Here is an 18,981-nt window from a genome sequence, read left to right on the forward strand (position 1 = left end):
CCTGTGTGTTTCTCTGCACCAGGCATAATTTTATACACCTCTGTCATGCCCTCCCTTCCTCATCTTTTTTCAAAACTAAAACTAAAAGCACTGTAGCCTTGATCAGAGTTGCTCAAATTGCTTCATTATTTTAGGTGTCTTTTTCTGCACATTTTCCAGCTTTACAATATCCTTTTTTTGAGATGCAATAACAAGAAAAATACAGATTACGGACTTTGGTATTTCAGGTTTCAGCAGCACCCAGCGCTAGCCCAATTCTCACCCTCTGTTCTGCTCAATTCACTGCATCATAGTTGTGATGCCCTGTTGCTCCGCTAGGCTCAGCGCCCAGTGTGGCGGAAGTGGTTGCACTGCCATAAATTCGCCTCTGATTCCCACTGTGGTCACATCATAGATCTGTATAAAGGCACTGTGATATTGGCACTTTTATTTTCATTCGTTTCCTAATGATTCCTATAGCAGGAACTGGCTCAGCTATACATAGCGCTGAACATCTGTGCAAGATGAAAACGTGACTTTCTAATGAGTAGCTGGCTCGTTTGTTGTTTTTTTTAAAAAAAAAATTTGATGTTGGTAGTCTGCTTTTTGTGAAGATACTAAACATTTTAGTGTTATCTCAGATTAGAATCCACTGTCCATGTGATTTACCAAATATATTAGTGAGGTGGAAATTTTGTCCTGTGGGTTTAATTAGGTCTGTGAGGCTATTCTCCCTGACCCACACCTGACATCATATGTGGAACAGGTAATGACAATTGGGAACATATAGTGGCTGCTGAAGGAGTCATTCTGTTCATGGAATGAGCTTGGGTCTAGCAGAAACTTGAGGAAATAGAAGTGGAGGACAATTTCTGCCAATCCACCCTGCAGCCAAAAGCTGTGACCCAAAGTACCTTATTCTGTGAATAGAATTCTGAATCCAGCTCAGTATTATTAGTTGTGTTTGGGGGATTTTAGATGCAGAGATTGCAATTTGTTTTTGTTTTGGCAACATGCATCAAAACTGTTTTTTTAAGATCTCTCTTTATCAACATTTGTGGCATAGTCTTCTTATGAAGAAAAGGCTACTGTTTATGATGATCCTAGACACTTGAATTTGCAAGAATTTCCTATGGGTTGTGACTTACAAATATTGAGTTATGGCATTTTTAAAAGTACACTTTTATTTACTTTTTAAAATAATAATTACATATGTATGTGGAAGAAAAATAATAACTTTAAGGACCTTGTGAGTATGGATTCGGATAACATAAAGACTTCACAATCCTGGCTGATTTTTCTTTAAAGCAGGAAGATACAAAGAAATCAATAAACCTGAGTAAGAGTGCACAGTAAATCTTGCTTACGAGGTGCCAGTATAATTCCATGGAACAGTGTGTCTTGTGTCATTTAAAACAAAGCAATAGTGTGGTGGTGGCATGGATTTAAATACTGATATAACACATCAGTAGGCTTTTATTTTTAATTCATCTGTGCTGTCTGGAAGTATGACAACTTCACCAAGCTAAAAGATGCATTCATAACCAAGTAACTATTTCCGTCATGGTGTTTTACTGCTTGTATAATGTTCATGGGTTCCAGTTTCTAAAACATTAACAACCTCCAGAATTAGTTATTATTTTTTAAAGAAAATACTTTGTAATGAACTTGTGCTTAGACTAGATGTGAGGCTCCCAACTCCCCTCCTTCCTATTGATGTTGCTGCATGGGGCTGATGGAAACTGGACTCCAGCAACATCTGTAGGCCCACAGATCCCCACATCTGGCACATATCTATTGGGGAGTTTTTCAGCTCTGTGGCCTCCGCCCCTGCCATCTGAATCTCCCCCTCCTCCAGCTTTTTTTGTAATGTCCAGTGAAGATTTGGACTGAACTTTAAAGTGTTCAAACTAAAAATGTCAAACTGCTTTTCCAAGTGACATGAGGGAGGCAGCAGTAAATTACATGAAGGAAGTGAAGTAAACTCTTTACTAGAAAAAGAGGGAAAAAAGAGGATCTGTACAGGAGTGCCAGGAATGCACAAACCCTTCAGGTTGTATAAGCCTTCTAAATATAAGAATGGAACATAGTCATACCATTGATCCCTCATGGCCTGTGCTAACTTGCAGTGGCTCTCCAAGGTTTGAAGCAGTGACCTCTGCCTGGAGACACCAGGGGTTCAACCTGGAACCCTCTGCATGCAGAGCAAATGTTCTGCCACTGAGTTACGGCTGTTCACCAACAGTTAAGTTATATAGATCACAGGTTCCCAAACTGTGGCCTGTGAACCACCGGAAGTCCTCCAGTTTGATTCAGATGGTCTACAGCATGTCTGTGGTTTTGTGGCTTAAGATGGAAGGTGGCGCACCCATTGAATTGTTTTTTATTTTGATTTTTAATTATATGTTTATTGTTTTTATTTCTAATACTGTATTTTACAGTAATACAGTTCACAAAATCATTAAGTGGTCCACTAAGACCACCAGCAATTTTCAGGTGTCCATGGGGCAGCGGGGTGGGAGAGTTTAGGACTCACCGGTGTAGATAGTTAATTATGTAATTGTGAAATATTCAGAAGGTTTAGAAATATGTATCATCTTCTCACTGAAGCAAAGTCGGACTAATTCTTGTGCTTGTAGATTTTTGTCCCAGAGGAGGTTGCCCCAAGCAAATGCGCTATTAATCCCATGTGCTATGTTAACTTTCAAGAGCAATTGTCCTCTCTGTTTCTTAGATGTTTGAGGAGTATTTTCCTTATGGCTTTAAAAACACATCCTTTGTAGCACATTATGCTGCCATTATGTTTTTATAAAAAAAAATGGACTGCATGAGCCTGAAGTCACACTGCTCAGATAAAAGAGACACTCTGTGTTATCTAATTGCTGCATATGTCTAGCTTTTATGCTCAATTGTACCTATACATCAAAGTGTTTTTAACACAGATTAGGCAAACAATGTTCTGAAAAATATTAATGTATCTCTAGATAATATAACTTCTGTCTGTTACATACTGTGTAATGTGGCTCCCAGCTGCGTACAACTGTGTATATCCCATTATTAGAGCATGCTGTGACGTTACATTCCTGAACTTCAATATATTATAATTAATATGAAATGTTTATACAGAATGTAAATATTTAGTGCCTGTACTGTGGAATATTTGCAAAGGAGATTCATTGACACAATTAGCAGCTAATGACTAAGAATTGAAATACACCAGGTGTGCTTGTCGGTTGTTTTAGTGCTGGAATGAAACTACACTACCACCTGCCAAGTATTTTAATGTTGCTTTCATAACAGTGGTCGAACTGGAAAAATCAGAGTGCAGTCCCTGAAGATTGGCTTGATGTCTCTTTCTAAGGGCCTTCTTGAGGAGAAATATAGATGTGAGTACTATGGGAACGCCCCCATTTTCTTTAAGCAATATCGTAATATGGTTTTATCCCGCCAAAATGCTTAGCGATCATGTTGCCAAAAGTCAGTAACCATTATATTACAGGAACATGTATGCAGAGTGAGGTTCAGGCACTCAATTCCAGTAAGAGCTGTCAATTATGTCACGTTTGGGCAGAGGGACTAGAAACGTTAATTGTTCTGCATAGTTTAGAATGATTAGCTCTTTGTTGTGATAAACAGCACAAACAGAACATGCATATATTTAATTTATGGAAGCGGCAAGCAGTGAGGAGTGAACCAGAGTTGATTGGAGCAGGTGCAGTTGTGTGATAACACCACTGCAAAAGAACATGCCGGTATAGTGCCACTGTGCTAAATGAAGTGACTTTACAGTCGCCTTTTGCTCTAATATTTGATCTTGGGGAATATTTCAGCTTCATTCTCAACCAAGCCAGCTTTCAAATGAAATCTGCATTGAAAAATGTACCGTAATGCCCAAATTCATCAGTGTCAAAGTCAAAGTGTTTAAGGACTTACTTAAATGCAGTGATGAGAGATCTTGTGGTTCTCCAGATGTTGTCTAGCACCCATCATCCCTGGCAGTTGGCAGTCCAATATCTAGAGCAGGCATCCCCAAACTTCGGCCCTCCAGATGTTTTGGGCTACAATTCCCATCTTCCCCGGCCACTGGTCCTGTTAGCTAGGGATCATGGGAGTTGTAGGCCAAAACATCTGGAGGGCTGCAGTTTGGGGGTGCCTGATATAGAGGAACAGGTAATGGTTTTCCACCCATACCCACGTGTTCCTAGTTGCCAATTGTATTGCTTTCTTCCATGGCGACTTTCCAGAACCATACTGTCAAAAAGCAAATGTCCTAACTAGCACGTAATAGGGTCAAAACTTAAAACCATTATTTCTTCCCCAGGTGACAGTAGTTTTCACATATATTTCAGCTGTGTACAATTCAGCTGTTACGGTTGAATTCTTGAGAATGACTTAAGTGAAAGTCTGATGTTAATGGAAAATCCCGCAGAATGCACCCCAAGAACATGAGCTTGTAACTCTACAGTCCTTTTTATAAGCTAGTTTTTATGCTTGCTGTTCATACTAGGATTACCTTTTAAATTGTGGAGATAGCATCTATTGTTTAATAAAAGGTAAAGGTAAAGGGACCCCTGACCATTAGGTCCAGTCGTGACCGACTCTGGGGTTGCGCGCTCATCTCACATTATTGGCCGAGGGAGCCGGCGTATAGCTTCCAGGTCATGTGGCCAGCATGACAAAGCTGCTTCTGGCAAACCAGAGCAGCACATGGAAACGCCGTTTACCTTCCCGCTGTAGCGGTTCCTATTTATCTACTTGCATTTTGACGTGCTTTCGAACTGCTAGGTTGGCAGGAGCTGGGACCAAGCAACGGGAGCTCACCCCGTCACAGGGATTTGAACCGCTGACCTTCTGGTCAGCAAGCCCTAGGCTCAGTGGTTTAACCACAGCGCCACCTGGGTTATTGTTTAATAATTATTCTAAATATGAACATGAAGTCTTCTGTGTAACTAATACAGATGTTTAATGCTGTTGTATTAATACCGATGCTGTGGATCTGAGATCCATAGGTAAGGTAAAGGGAAAGGGACCCCTGATCATTAGGTCCAGTCATGACAGACTCTGGGGTTGCGGCGCTCATCTCGTGTTATTGGCCGAGGAAGCCGGCATACAGCTTCCAGGTCATGTGGCCAGCATGACAAAGCCGCTTCTGGCAAACCAGAGGAGCATACAGAAACGCTGTTTACCTTCCCACTTGGAGCGGTACCTATTTATCTACTTGCACTTTGATGTGCTTTCAAACTGCTAGGTTGGCAGGAGCTGGGAACAAGCAACAGGAGCTTACCCCGTGGCAGGGATGTGAACCGCTGACCTTCTGATCAGCAAGCCCTAGGCTGTGTGGTTTAACCCACAGCGCCACCTGTGTCCCTTCTGAGATCCATAGAATTGAATAAAGGCTAATATTCTGGTAAATGGTTATTTAAACAAGCTGGGTTTTATTCTTTGCTTACAAACTATCAACTTCAGGTTTCTTAACAAAAATCCATCATTGTGAGTCCTGTGAGGTCTCTGTCTTCTAAGTACTATGCATCAATAAATTCCACTACTGTAGTGCTTTTAGAAGGTAAAGACTTTAAAACAAAACCTCTTTCTAGGAGTTCACAAATTTTAGATGACCTTCTCAGGCTGACAAAATTTGTGGTTAACATTGACTTTGCTCCTCCTCCAGGTGAAATGCTGTTTCCTAGATCATCCTGGTTGTGTTAAGAGGTGTGCATATGAACCCACATATATGTTCAGTTCTTACATGTATTCCTATTCGCACTCCCAAGATGTTTGGCATATTTTGTTGTAAAAGTGCACTCACTATAATACTTGCTTACCTTTAATCTTATGCCCCACATTCACACAACAGCAAAAAAAGAAAGATTGGTTTATTACCTGAAATGAAAGTGTAGATACTGCTTTCAGACAGCAGACTCACAATATTAGTGGATCAAGAAGTCTCCCCATCAATAACATGTACCAGCCAAGGAAGCAGCGTCTCACCCATTCCTTGGTCCATGGTCCAGTGAGGCAAAGGGATGAGCATTGAGGAGCAAAGAGGAGGTTCACAGTGGAACTTTGAGCTAACCAACCACTGATTAAGTATTATTTTGAACCAATGTATCCTTTTGGAGAAGGGAGGGATATTTTGAGATGGGTTTTGTGTACCATACCCAGTTTGTAGATGAAAGGGCGTGACCCTAGTGATAAATGACTAACTAGTTATCTTTTGTGTTTCCTGAATCATGACTTTACTTTGGGAGGAAAAATTCCAGTATCTATACAAAACTCCATTCTTTCCTACAGGAGGTGATGATTAGACTTTGCTGGAAACACAAGATCAGTGTGCTGATCTTTACATTAAATATGAGGAAGTCAAAATATTAACTAATGCCTTCCAGGTTACATTTAAGATAAGGACTAGTACCAGGGTCAATATAGTTTATTGAGGGGTATATTTTATATCAAGTTATGCCAACTTCACTGATGCAATGCTTGACAAAAATAAACCAGGGGAGAAGAGGAATTTTGAACATCTGCAGAAATGGTAATTGCTACTTCTAAAAATTGCTAATGTAAAATCAAACAAAGGCTTCCTTCTTTGCCTGCATTCCAGATCTCTTTAAGGAAGTGGCAGGACCTACAGAAATGTGCGATCAGAGGCAGCTTGGGTTATTGCTTCATGATGCCATCCAAATTCCACGGCAACTTGGTGAAGTAGCTGCTTTTGGAGGCAGTAATATAGAACCCAGCGTCCGCAGCTGTTTTCAACAGGTAGTAACTTTAGCTTTCCTTTAGCTGATTTAAATATGTCTCTTGACTTACTCAAGACTCTTCTGTTTGGGGCAGCTCTGGAATTGACAGCAACCACCTTTTAAAAAAGGAAAAATGGGGAGGGATGATGTCATAGATCTATAATATGAAATACAACCACTAAAGCTTCATGCAGATAATTATATTAAAGGAATTTTTGTATAACCTGGGGGGGGGGAAACAAACCTCAATCATGATGGCATACCCAGTGTGCCATCAGCAGCAGAAAGCTGATTATTGTCATCTTTACTAAATTGAATATTGGTCGCAGGAGTGCTCTGATGACTTCAGTGTTATTCACAGTATCATTGCTGTGGGGACCCCCAGTTGGGAAAGACCCAGGTTTCTTTAAGAAGAAGAAAAATGTGGGGGTAGATAAGTTTAAAAATGAACATTCAAATATTTTCTAATCGGGTTTTCATTTATTAGAATAACAACAAGCCAGAAATCGGTGTGAAGCAGTTCATAGACTGGATGCATCTTGAGCCGCAGTCCATGGTGTGGCTGCCTGTTCTACACCGGGTGGCAGCTGCAGAAACAGCGAAGCATCAGGCCAAGTGCAATATCTGCAAGGAATGCCCAATTGTCGGCTTTAGGTAAGCAGAATAAATCAGTTACATGTTAAGAGGAGAAGGAAGAGAAGTGGGTGGCTTGCACTTAAAAACTGTTGAAAACTAAAAAAAAAAATGGTTCCTGATTGTGGGGAATAGAGATGCTTTTGAACTGGCCCCATCCTCTTTTGATCGGGCTATGTCCACATATCTGTCTGTCTGTCTGTCTTTTTCTCCAGATGGCATACATGATTCTCCCCCTCATCATTCAATCCACAACAACCCTGTGAGGTAGGTCAGGCTGAGAGGCTGTAACTGGCCCAAGGTCACCCAGTTGAGCTTCATGGACAAGCAGGGATTCACCTACAACTCCCATGATCCCTAGCTAAGAGGACCAGTGGTCGGGGAAGATGGGAATTGTAGTCCAAAACATCTGGAGGGCCAAAGTTTGGGGATGCCTGTCCTAGTCTAACACTCAAACCTAACCACTACACCAAACCTGGGTCTGGTCATGCCCCTCCCCGCATAAGACTCCAAAATGGCACATGTGGCCCAGTAAAAAAAAAAAAAGGCTGCTGAGCCCTGAACTACCACATATCCTACTTACATACCCGCTGCTACAAAACCATTAATCTTCTCACATAAGTTCTGGTAGAATGCATAATTTCTCTATTTCATTCTTTTGTATTGTACAAGACATCTTCAGATTGCTTTTAAAAAATTATTCCGCCGTTTTAAGGCAGGAACCTGAGTTGCATATATTGTTGCTTTTTCTGTTTTGAGAAGGCAAGGTATAGCAAAACAGACTGGGTTAAAGCCGGCTTGGCAACCTGTGACTACAACCTCCCATTGGCCTCAGCCAACATGGTCAATTTTCAGGGATGATGGGTGGAGTCCAGCAATACTTGGAGGGCCACAGGTGTCCCACTCTTGAACTAAAGAGAAGTCTAAAGAACACTAACACTGAGAGCACAGAAAGTAATGTGGCAATTTTTGTACTGCAGTGAGCTGAATTTTACTGCATCTACTCATAAAGGTGAATTATATGGCCAATGTGATATTACAGTGGAGGTCATGAAAAACAGGGCTCCACATAAAATGTTGAAACAGCTGGTTCAGCATCTCTAAATGTAATTCTCTAAATTATAAACATATATTCATGCATCAGAAAACAAAAATAGCAGACATCTGCATTAAATCTAGCTATAAAAAGTTCCAAAACTAGATATAATTGACTAAAGCAATCACTCTCAAACCTAGATGGCAATCTATCTACTGTAGCTTGGACTGCCTTAACATGTTTGTTACACAAAAGAATATAATCTGCCTTCTATAAGAAGAGCAATCTGGTATTTCTGATGTTATCTGTAGCTCATTAGAATTATTATCATCTACCTGCATCATTAGAGATTGCCACTGAACACTAAGATAAAGTATAAAAAGCCCTTTTCTAAGTTTGTTTTTAAGAAAGCAAAGCCTCAGGTTCTTTAAATGCCATTTTGATGTTGAATGAATGTAGATAGATAGCAATGTGTATCACCAGTTCTATCTTCTGCTCCACAGAGTTTACTAGAGAGAAAGAGTATATATATATTGTTTCTCTAATTCTGTCATCTATATGTAAAATGATTCTTCAATTGATTGTGACAATAGGAAATCTAAGGTCTTATCGTCACACGTTCTCCTCTGATTTCACAACTGTGTAATTGTTACAACCCAGTAGGAAATTTCTGAGCCATAATGAGATCTCGTACTAGGCTTGTCACCCAAACACATGTAAGGGTCAAGAACTAATTGTGTTAGCTGTCAATCACTTTATTTATTTATATAGGCATTTATATGCTGCCTATCAAAACAGTTTTCTCAAGGCAGGTTACAATTAATGCTGCAATTAATGAATGCTTCCTTCTCAGGTGTTCGTCTTAGTCACTTGACACTTTCTGACGTTAAATTTGCATATTGCTGGATGTTGCTGACAGACATTTTGAAATTCTGCGAACGGCTATATAGTACTGATAGATCAGCTTTCTATATGCTGTCACTTGTTAGTCTTTAGAAATGTGTTGCCTTTCATTGAGTGCATATACTCCCCCTGGCTCTTGATGGCACAACCCTGTACACTTGTTCCCACATTCTATTTTTGGACATCAGAGGTTCAGAAAAAACTTTGGGGCCCCCAAATTAAAAGCTGAAAGATTTTTTACTCGATAGATGATGGCATCACATAAAGTGGTTCATCCACAGCATGAATCACCTACAGTTGATCACTCCTTGCCTTAAGAATGTACATTAAAATATCAAATCACATAGTTTTCAAATCCTTCATATGTATTTAAATTGTGGCATATACTGTATATTGTTTAAATAAGTGGTTAATTGGTAAAGCTTGGAGTATGCCCATTGGGATTACGCCTTAAGCACTTGGAAACGAGAATAAGAGTGCTTCTTTCCCTTTTTGTAACCTACAACGGAATCAGTAACATGGTAAACATAATTATGGAAATATGATGTGGCTATATGCCTTTATGTGCATGAGAACAAGGAAAAAGCAAGGCATAAATTATTATTCACAAATGGGTCTTCACATCTCTTTGGCTACTCTGAGTATGACTAACACTGGATTATCACCCATTGTTTTTCATTTATTTTACTTTGAATCATTGGTTTAAGATGCTGTGAGCTGCACTGAGAATTGTTTACAGAAATGAGACTGAAAGCCCGGTAAACTTTAAAGCAGATAAAGTTTATGCATTTCCTAATATCTGAAAGGTACAGCAAAAATGAGATGCTTCACATTTATTAGTATAATTAATAGGAGTTATTAGTATGCTGTGGTCTAGTTAAAGTTGTTCTTTATGTAGAGCAGGGATAAGGAATCCAGAGGGCCACGTTTTTCTTGGGCAAGTTGTACGTTTTTTAGCTGCTTTAAACCGTTTTAACCTGCCCTGTAACCTTAAAGTGAAGTGTGCGTAGGTAATAAATCTAAATAATAACAATAACAATAATTTAAATAAGATTGTGCCATCTTGTGTCAACCAATAAATAATTAAACAAGGGCCACACCAAACAGTACTTCCACTTAGATTTCATTTAAACAGTTTCTCTGATTTTGATCAAGATTCTACTCAATTCAATATCCTGTTCCTAAAAAATTACACTAGTTGTGGCAGTTTCAGATGTGTAGCAATTCCATGAGTGGTTTTTTTTATTTATTTTAAAGAATGAATAGTTGGGTGGGGGATCAGGATTCCAGTGAGGGGCAAATGACTACAGCATCCTTACCCACCCACCCCTGCCAGGATCCCAAGACAAATATGGATCACTGTACCTACTATTATGTCAGGGAGGGGAGGACCATAACAATGGTCAGTTCCAAAGATTTGAGGAAATTTTAACTGCACAGAAATCCCAAATCTTACATTTGTCTCTGTGGCGTTTGTCCATTCTTTTGGAAATGTCTGTACAGGGGAAAAGAAAGGGTTAATAGGTAGACTAATAGAAAAGCCCATAGGTGGAGCCTACCTGCTTTTAAAAGGCTTAGTCAGAGGTTTAGACAGTGGTGGAGACAGTTGTAAATAGAGAGACAGTTCGGTTGGTTTCTTGTGGGTGGGAGGCATAGGAGTCAGAGTGGGTTAGAGACAGAGGAGAGACACAGAGAGTGAATTGGATTACAGTGTTTCAAAGTATTTAAAACTTGTTTGCGCTCACAATAAACTGGAATCTTTGTTAATACGTTACAACCTGACTGAGTCTGAATATTACCAGGCAAACCAGGTTGGTGAGTGGAAGAGAATAGATGTGGTGGCACAGGGTCAATAGTCCGTGGAACGACCGGAGGCTCTGTGTGAACGCCACAGTCTTCTTTGAGACCCACATAAAATATTTGAAAAAGAAGACCTTTGTTTGCTGATAGGTATTGAGGATTTATCCTGTTACTGTTGAACTTTTGGTTGTTAAATTGTGTTTTATTTTATGCACATTTTTTGCTTTTAATGGATTGTACTTTGTCGTTATTGTTCTGAACTGCTCTGAAAATTAAATTATTAAAAAGCAGCATAAAAGCATGTTTGATAAACAGAGTTGATAAGACTGGGTCCAGACTTTGTTCCCCCATCAATGAAAAGCGCTCCTTCTGTCTGCAGAAAACTTCTGATCTAGCAGAGTAATCTTACTAATGGAACGTGGGGTGGAATTGGAAGGTGGTTTCCCCCTATAATACCCACCCCAATCTGCTGGGGACTGCAGAGGGAAGAATCACTTCCCACTTTTCCACCAGTACGAGTAGCATGAGCAAAATCTGGATGCAGTTCACTGTGCTTGCTCCCATTCGTTTGGCTTCCTTAACATATCACAATATAAGCACTGCTAACACTGCAGTGTGTAGTAATTACAATAGGATGATGGGCAAATGGTAACACAGTGGGGTAAAGGTTTAGGATGGTGAGCCCAAAAGCTAAGATTGTGTGGAGATTTACACCAGACTTCAGAGCCTATGGAGATGGGCTACAAAGTGGTTAAGATTTCCTTAAAATGGAGCCTTCATTATTTTTCCATTACATTCACAGATATCGGAGCCTGAAACATTTCAACTACGATGTCTGTCAGAGTTGTTTCTTTTCTGGTCGTACAGCAAAGGGTCATAAATTACATTACCCGATGGTGGAGTACTGCATACCAGTGAGTAGTCATTTATTGACTCTTTCTAATAGATTGTTCATGGATTATACCATACTTTCCCTGTCTCTCCCATTCTTTGGGAACCTATTTATTCATTTATTTATTTTGTTGAAGTGGCGTGGTGTCATGGGTGTAGACAGGGGGGGGCAGGAGGGGGCAGCTGCCCCCCCTAGAAGCAAAAAATTATTGTATTTTACAGACCATAACCAATACTTTGCCCCTCCAAAAACTGAAGTGGAAAGGGCTTTGCTTTAGCAAGAGCAGCTCTCCACTTGCTGGGGGCGGGAACACAGCTGTAACAAAAACACATCAAATAAATAAAGCAAAGTGGCTACCAGTACTTAAGCAGTTAAGACAATGGAGCAGAATATCCCTTCAGGCAAGGTCCACCCTATTCACCCTATTGTTATTCAGTGGGAGTTGTTAATGGGCATTCAGGGATCGCATTAACAGTTCTATTGGCGATTTAATGAGGGTGCAGAGGATTCAATTTGACTAAGGTGGCCCTGCAAGGCTAAAAGGAAGTGAATAAGAAGGGGGGGGCTGTAGCTTTGATAGACACAGTGATGTTTATAAAAAGCATTGGTGTTCCAGTCTGCCCCTCCTCCTGCATCTGTATACTGTAAATCAGGGGTGGCCACCTCCCAAGAGACTCTGATCTACTCACAGAGTTAAAAACTGGGAGTGATCTACCCCCTTTTGGGGGGTTCAGGTCAAAGCTGTTGAGTTTTTTTAAGGAAGGGAAGCCCTGTTTTGGGGGGTTTAGGTCAAACTTGTTGAGCTTCTTTTAGGAGGGAGGGAGGCCCATTTTTGTTTAGGGCTTCAGGTCATAGCTTTTTTTAGGGAGGAGGAAAAATTTGGGTGAGCTTTTTTTAGGGGTGCCAGTGATCTAGCAGTGATCTACCACAGACATCCAGTGATCTACTGGTAGATCACAATCTACCTGTTGGACGTGCCTGCTGTAAATCAAGCAGAGAGAAAGCTGCTTACAAGGCTCCTGTACAGGTGTACCGGTATCTTCCTCTTGCTGCAGAGTTCTAGCATCACAGCGTCACCCAGAGGCACCCACAAATGTGAGTTATCCCTCTCTCTATTTCTTCCTTCCTTTCCTCCCTCTTCCATCCTCAATAAAATACTGGGGGGGGGCAGATAAGCCCCACATAGAAAGCCCATCAACATGGGGGGGGAGGACTCTTTAAAATACAGTATTTACCAGTAATTTCTTTTGGGGGGGGGGAGGCACCTAGGCCTCTAGGAGTTGGCTGCTATGCCTAGGACAATTCAAGAAAGCAGAATCATGCATATGCTATGGTAATATATCAATAGAATCATGGAATTGTAGTCGGAAGGGACCACAAGGGTCATCTAGTCCAACCCCCTGCAATGCAGGAATTTTTCCCCAATGTGGGGCTTGAACCCACAACATGGTTGAAATATTATGCTGATATGCAGCAACGCCTCGGAGCCATCGAGACTGCGGCCCTGTCTTGCCTCGCCCTCGCCTGCCCTGCCACCCCCTCTCCCCTGCCCGACCCTCCCATCCTCTTGCTGCAGAGTTCCAGCTTCACAGCATCACCCAGAGGCACCCACAAATATGAGGTATCCCTCTCTCTATTATTCCTTCCTTCCCTCCCTCTTCCATCCTTAATAAAATACTGGGGGGGGGCAGATAAGCCCCACATAGAAAGCCCATCAAAATGGGGGGGTGACTCTCAGTAATTGGGGGGGGGGGAGAGGCAACTAGGCCTCTAGGATTTGGCTGCTATGCCTAGGAGTAGGACAATTCAAGAAAGCAGAATGATGCATATGCTATGGTAATATATCAATGGAATCATAGAATTGTAGTCGGAAGGGACCACAAGGGTCATCTAGTCCAACCCCCTGCAATGCAGGATTTTTCCCCCAAGGTGGGGCTTGAACCCACAACATGGTTGAAATATTATGCTGATATGCAGCAACGCCTCGGAGCTGTCGTGACTGCGGCCGTGCCTTCCCTCGCCCTCACCCGCCCTGCCACCTCCTCTCGCCTGCCCGACCCTCCCATCCTCTTGCTGCAGAGTTCCAGCTTCACAGCATCACCCAGAGGCACCCACAAATATGAGTTATCCCTCTCTCTATTTCTTCCTTCCTTCCCTCCCTCTTCCATTCTTAATAAAATATGGGGGGGGCAGATAAGCCCCACATAGAAAGCCCATCAACATGGGGGGGATGACTCTTTCACATACGGTATTTACTAGTATTTTGGGGGGGGGAGGCACCTAGGCCTCTAGGAGTTGGCTGCTATGCCTAGGAGTAGGACAATTCAAGAAAGCAGAATGATGCATATGCTATGGCAATATATCAATAGAATCATAGAATTGTAGTCGGAAGGGACCACAAGGGTCATCTAGTCCAACCCCCTGCAATGCAGGAATTTTTTCCTAAGGTGGGGCTTGAACCCACAACATGGTTGAAATATTATGCTGATATGCAGCAACGCCTCGGAGCCGTCGTGACTGCGGCCGTGCCTTGCCTCGCCCTCGCCCACCCTGTCACCCCCTCTCGCCTGCCCGACCCTCCCGTCCTCTCCAGCCAAGCAGGGTAGCCGCCGCCGTTGCCAGCCCCAGAAGCACAAGGTGGCCGCTGCCGCCGCTGCCGCCACCACGATGTCGTCAGGCCAGCTGGCCCTGTAGCCCCGCCCACGTTCCCACTTTGTGGCCCCACCCCTGAATGATCATGGCTTGCCCCCCCCTAGTTTTGATCCTGGCTACGCCCTTGCGTGGTGTTCTTTTAATACTAGTTTCAGGACCAAGGTTCTTTCAAAGTTAAAAAAAAAAAAGGTAAAGGACCCCTGACCGTTAAGTCCAGTCGCGAACGACTCTGGGGTTGCGGTGCTCATCTCGCTTTACTGGCCGAGGGAGCCGGCGTTTGTCCGCAGACAGTTTTTCCGGGTAGCTCACAATAAAAAAATGATAACTCAATACCCAAAAGACAACATCATCAATTTGATAATTCCATGAATTCCATGAATGCCCTGTACATTCTTAATTGAAAATGAAGGAGAAAAATGTTTTGTAAATAAAATCTATATGATCTTACTTTTCATCTTACATTTTTAAAAAGTAAAATTCTTAGTAATAATTTTTTAAAAAATAATTTAATATTGCTACTATTTTGATAAATTATACTAATTAGTTTTCATGGAAAATAAGAAATGCTAATAAGAAATGTGAAATGTCCCTGAATATATGCTAGATAATGCTGATATCTATTATTGAGTATATTCCTTTTGCAATGCTTGAGATTACGTATGGGGCTCATAAAATAGTTTTCTTGATTCTTTGCAAGGAGTTACTTGTGTTTTGATGAAAGCTGTGTTCCCCATCCTAAATGCCACATTTTAAAAGAAAAACAGTCATATGAAAATTCAGTGCAGCACTAATTACAATCACACTGTGAAAACTGCTTTCACAGTTGTGCTATTTAAATGTTTTCAACCACGTCAACAGGGCCAATTGTGTGGGTGTTTCCCATGGAAGCTGAAGATAAAAACAGGTACAAAAATAAAACAGAGTTTGAGAAAAACCTAGACATCATAAAAATAGCTCTCCTTTGTGGATTATATAAGTGAACTAAGTGACATGCAGAGGATGTGGATTGTGACACCCTACCTAGAGGAGGTACCCGCCCAGCATGATCTACTATAAATTTTAAAAATGTATATTCGTCAGAGTGTTCTGTGCACCAGAAGTGGTTTAGTCATGCGGGCCACATGACCCGGAAAAGCTGTCTGCGGACAACGTCGACTCCCTCAGCCTGAAAGCGGAAATGGGTGCAGCACCCCATAGTCGAATTCAACTGGACTTAACCATCCAGGGGTTTACCTTTACCTTACTAAAAATAAGAATAAGAATTATTCAAATGTAGTAGGAGTCTTAGATTAGCAGGTTATTTCAGAAAGAGTTGAACCCTACCATGTTGTGCTATTTCAGAAAGAGTTGAACCCTACCATGTTTGTATACTTACCAGGGATGGGGTATCTGTGGCCCTCCAAATGTTTTTTTGACCTTCATCAGTTCTAGCCACCATGGCCAACGGACAGGAATGGTGTGAGTGGTAACCCATCAACATGTATATATATATATTTTTAAATATATTTTTATTAATTTTCCAATTAAAACCAATTATATCACATTCATTATTTCAAATTATACACATATATATATCAATCAAACCGAATGTTATGCCAAATCATCTAGAGAATTTTTTTGGGTTCCCATGCTTCAAGAAATTGGGGATTCCTCGCAACCGTCCACTGCCGTCTTTTTTCTAAAGTTCAAATCGTCTCTCCAAGTTCATAATAATCCAGATCTTCCCCTTACAGTCACATAGATGTTTTCCACTTTCAACCGATTGTTTCCCAGCTGCTGAGATAAATATCAAACAAGGTTTCACAGATGTTCTTTCTCCTGTGTGGGTTAATCAGTCCAGCCTCCCCATAAATCTTCTTAGTCTGGAGCTCCCTGTTGCGTCGAAGCAGCGCCATCTTAAAAAGCTCAAATCACTTTCGTTTTCTCTCATAGCCATGTAGATTAACAATCTTTATAAAATTTACAGCTTTTCCAGGCAGAAGACCCAAACATCTTGGTAAATTAATGGATCTCCTTGCCCTATAGCTGAACTTAGCTTCAGGTCGCTGCTCCAATTCAAAGTGCGTCACAGCTCATAAATCCTCCAAACGCGTCCAGGCACTCCTTCCGTCCAACTAGGGGGGGGGGGGCTTTTCTCATCGGCAACTCCACATCTTTAAAAAATATGCTCAGTAACAACAGTTTATAAAGTTCAACTCACACAGTCTTTTGCTTCTCTTTCACTCCAAACAAGCCAGGACATCGCGTCTGGGAAGGTACGAAGTAACTCATATGAAGAAAAACAAAAAAAAACTCACTTCCCTTATCGCTCCGTCCCCATCAATCCTTCTTCCAGATGAAATACAGCCTTTGACTCCTCTCCCTCAGCAGCATAAATTTCTCAGCAGTAAACAGCGCTTCTTCCCCTCCTTCTGAAGTATGTCCATAGATTTAAGCCTAATTATCTTCTTTAACCATGGAAATCCCCGCCATGCAGATTAGCGTCCGGGAGTCCTGGCCCTCGTAAGTGCTTTTCAGCCCAAGCTCCCCCCACTCCATAAACAGTCGGAGTGGGTCTGGGGGCATCGCGGGCCAGCGGCCCCTCTCCGTAACCCCCGGAGAGGGTAGGGGGTTGCCATTTACTCCCCTAGCAACCGCCAAATTCCTCACGAAGGTCAGAGGGATGGAAAACAGGTCCGCCATTCCTGCCGGCGGAAACTAGGGAAATAACCTTATCAAATACCAAAGAACCGCTTGGATTGCTCCGCTTGATATTTAAAAGCAAACACAATAGACTTCAGACCAGTGTCAGCAGAATAAAACGATAACACTTTCAGCAATGAAAATGTTATTACTGTACCAGCTGATAAGGGAATGTAGTATTGTTATCTGGAGCAGATATGACTGAAATATTTATAAACAATTATAGGGTATGTATTTCTATTTTTCATGTGATTGTGATTGTGATTCTGTTCCAGAAATAGGACCCAGCATCAAAGCTACCTTATATCTGAGCAATGCCTCCCTCTATTCCATAACGTGATTATGGATATTTACTTAATCAAAACATCAAATGTTATGTATTGACTAAAATCCACAGAGAGGTATTTATTCCACCAGGCAGGCTGCAATTTCACATATGAGGGTTCACTAAATATGTAGGGTTCCCCGCCCCCCACCCCGGGCGGTTGCAAAGCTCAAATCCTACATTAAAGACTTCTTTTTTTATCAGTAAATTACAGAAAGTTCAGGATATCAGCATCACACAACAGGAGGTCCTAACAGAATGAATTTAAAAGATGATGTCCCAACATCACTACCATCCTCATTTTATTTTTTCACTGGTTTAAATTTATTTAGACAAAACATATTTTTTTACATTTTATTTTTTTACATTTTACATTTTTACTGGCAAGTCAAGAGTATTGCCATAGATTCAACATGACTTAAGAAGTTGCCAATCTTTGTATGGGACAATTTGAAAATGCCTGTATAAACCTCCCATCTATCAGCAGATCATCAGTCACTGCAGTAAATATATAGAGGGCATCTCTTTAATTTCACATGGTAGCTAGGAAGAATTATGAAAGTTCTACTTGTGAATTAAGAGCTGGATAAAAGCATCTTTGAGATGCATTCAAGTGCTATTATCTGGACAGCCTGGTAAAAGATCCTTGGATTATTTTAAGTACATAATTATTCAAGAAAACCTCAGATTGCAACACAAGTTTGCAAGATTTGATACTTCTCAGCCTAAATATATTACAAACAACTCACTGAAATGACAGTTTCTAGGAATTTGGTACAGTTGTTCAAATAGCAATATCTTTTTCTTAATATTCAGACTTACTACATAAAGGAAATCTAATTATGTATTGCGGGCTGCAGGAATTAGAGCAGAATAACAGAATGGAAACTACATATAACTGAGACACTTAAATTGGATAGGCTAGTATGCAGCTGCTCCTGTAGTCCAGTAAGTGCTTCACTCAGAAGTTCCACAACTTTTTTAAAAATCATTTTTATTAATTTTCCAATAAAAACAGCAAATTAACATATCCATAATCATAATCCAATTATAAACAATAAACTAAAAAAAACACCAAATTACAGTCCAAATTATTAATTATTACTTTTTCCGGGCTTCCCATGGTCTGGACCTCTTGAAGCATATCTCCAATATCTTCGTTCCTGCTTCTTCTGTTGTTCTCATATTTTCCACATTCCGATCTTATCACTTAAAAGTTCTCCGTCCCTGGCTATGCGATTCTCAATCATGTCAGAAATCATATATCCTTTCATCCATAGAATACAGCTTTATTTGTAAATATTTATTTTTACAACTGTCTATTTGCCAACGCAGCTTT

At 41.0% G+C, this 18,981-nt stretch overlaps 1 protein-coding gene across 7 annotated transcripts in view; it reads left to right on the forward strand.

Annotated features, from left to right (window-relative positions):
• Window positions 1–18,981, forward strand: part of UTRN (utrophin) — a 345,054-nt gene that overhangs the window by 298,545 nt on the left and 27,528 nt on the right. For all 7 annotated transcript variants that reach the window (XM_035108828.3, XM_035108822.3, XM_060272729.2 and 4 more), the window contains exons 63-66: window positions 3,280–3,365; window positions 6,581–6,738; window positions 7,207–7,373; window positions 11,894–12,005. In XM_035108828.3, the coding sequence (XP_034964719.3) occupies window positions 3,280–3,365; window positions 6,581–6,738; window positions 7,207–7,373; window positions 11,894–12,005 (523 nt within the window). The remainder of the gene's footprint in view (window positions 1–3,279; window positions 3,366–6,580; window positions 6,739–7,206; window positions 7,374–11,893; window positions 12,006–18,981) is intronic.

Source organism: Zootoca vivipara, chromosome 3 (genome assembly GCF_965207765.1).
Source record: "Zootoca vivipara chromosome 3, rZooViv2.hap1.1, whole genome shotgun sequence".
In the NCBI taxonomy this organism is placed as follows: Eukaryota; Metazoa; Chordata; class Lepidosauria; order Squamata; family Lacertidae; genus Zootoca; species Zootoca vivipara.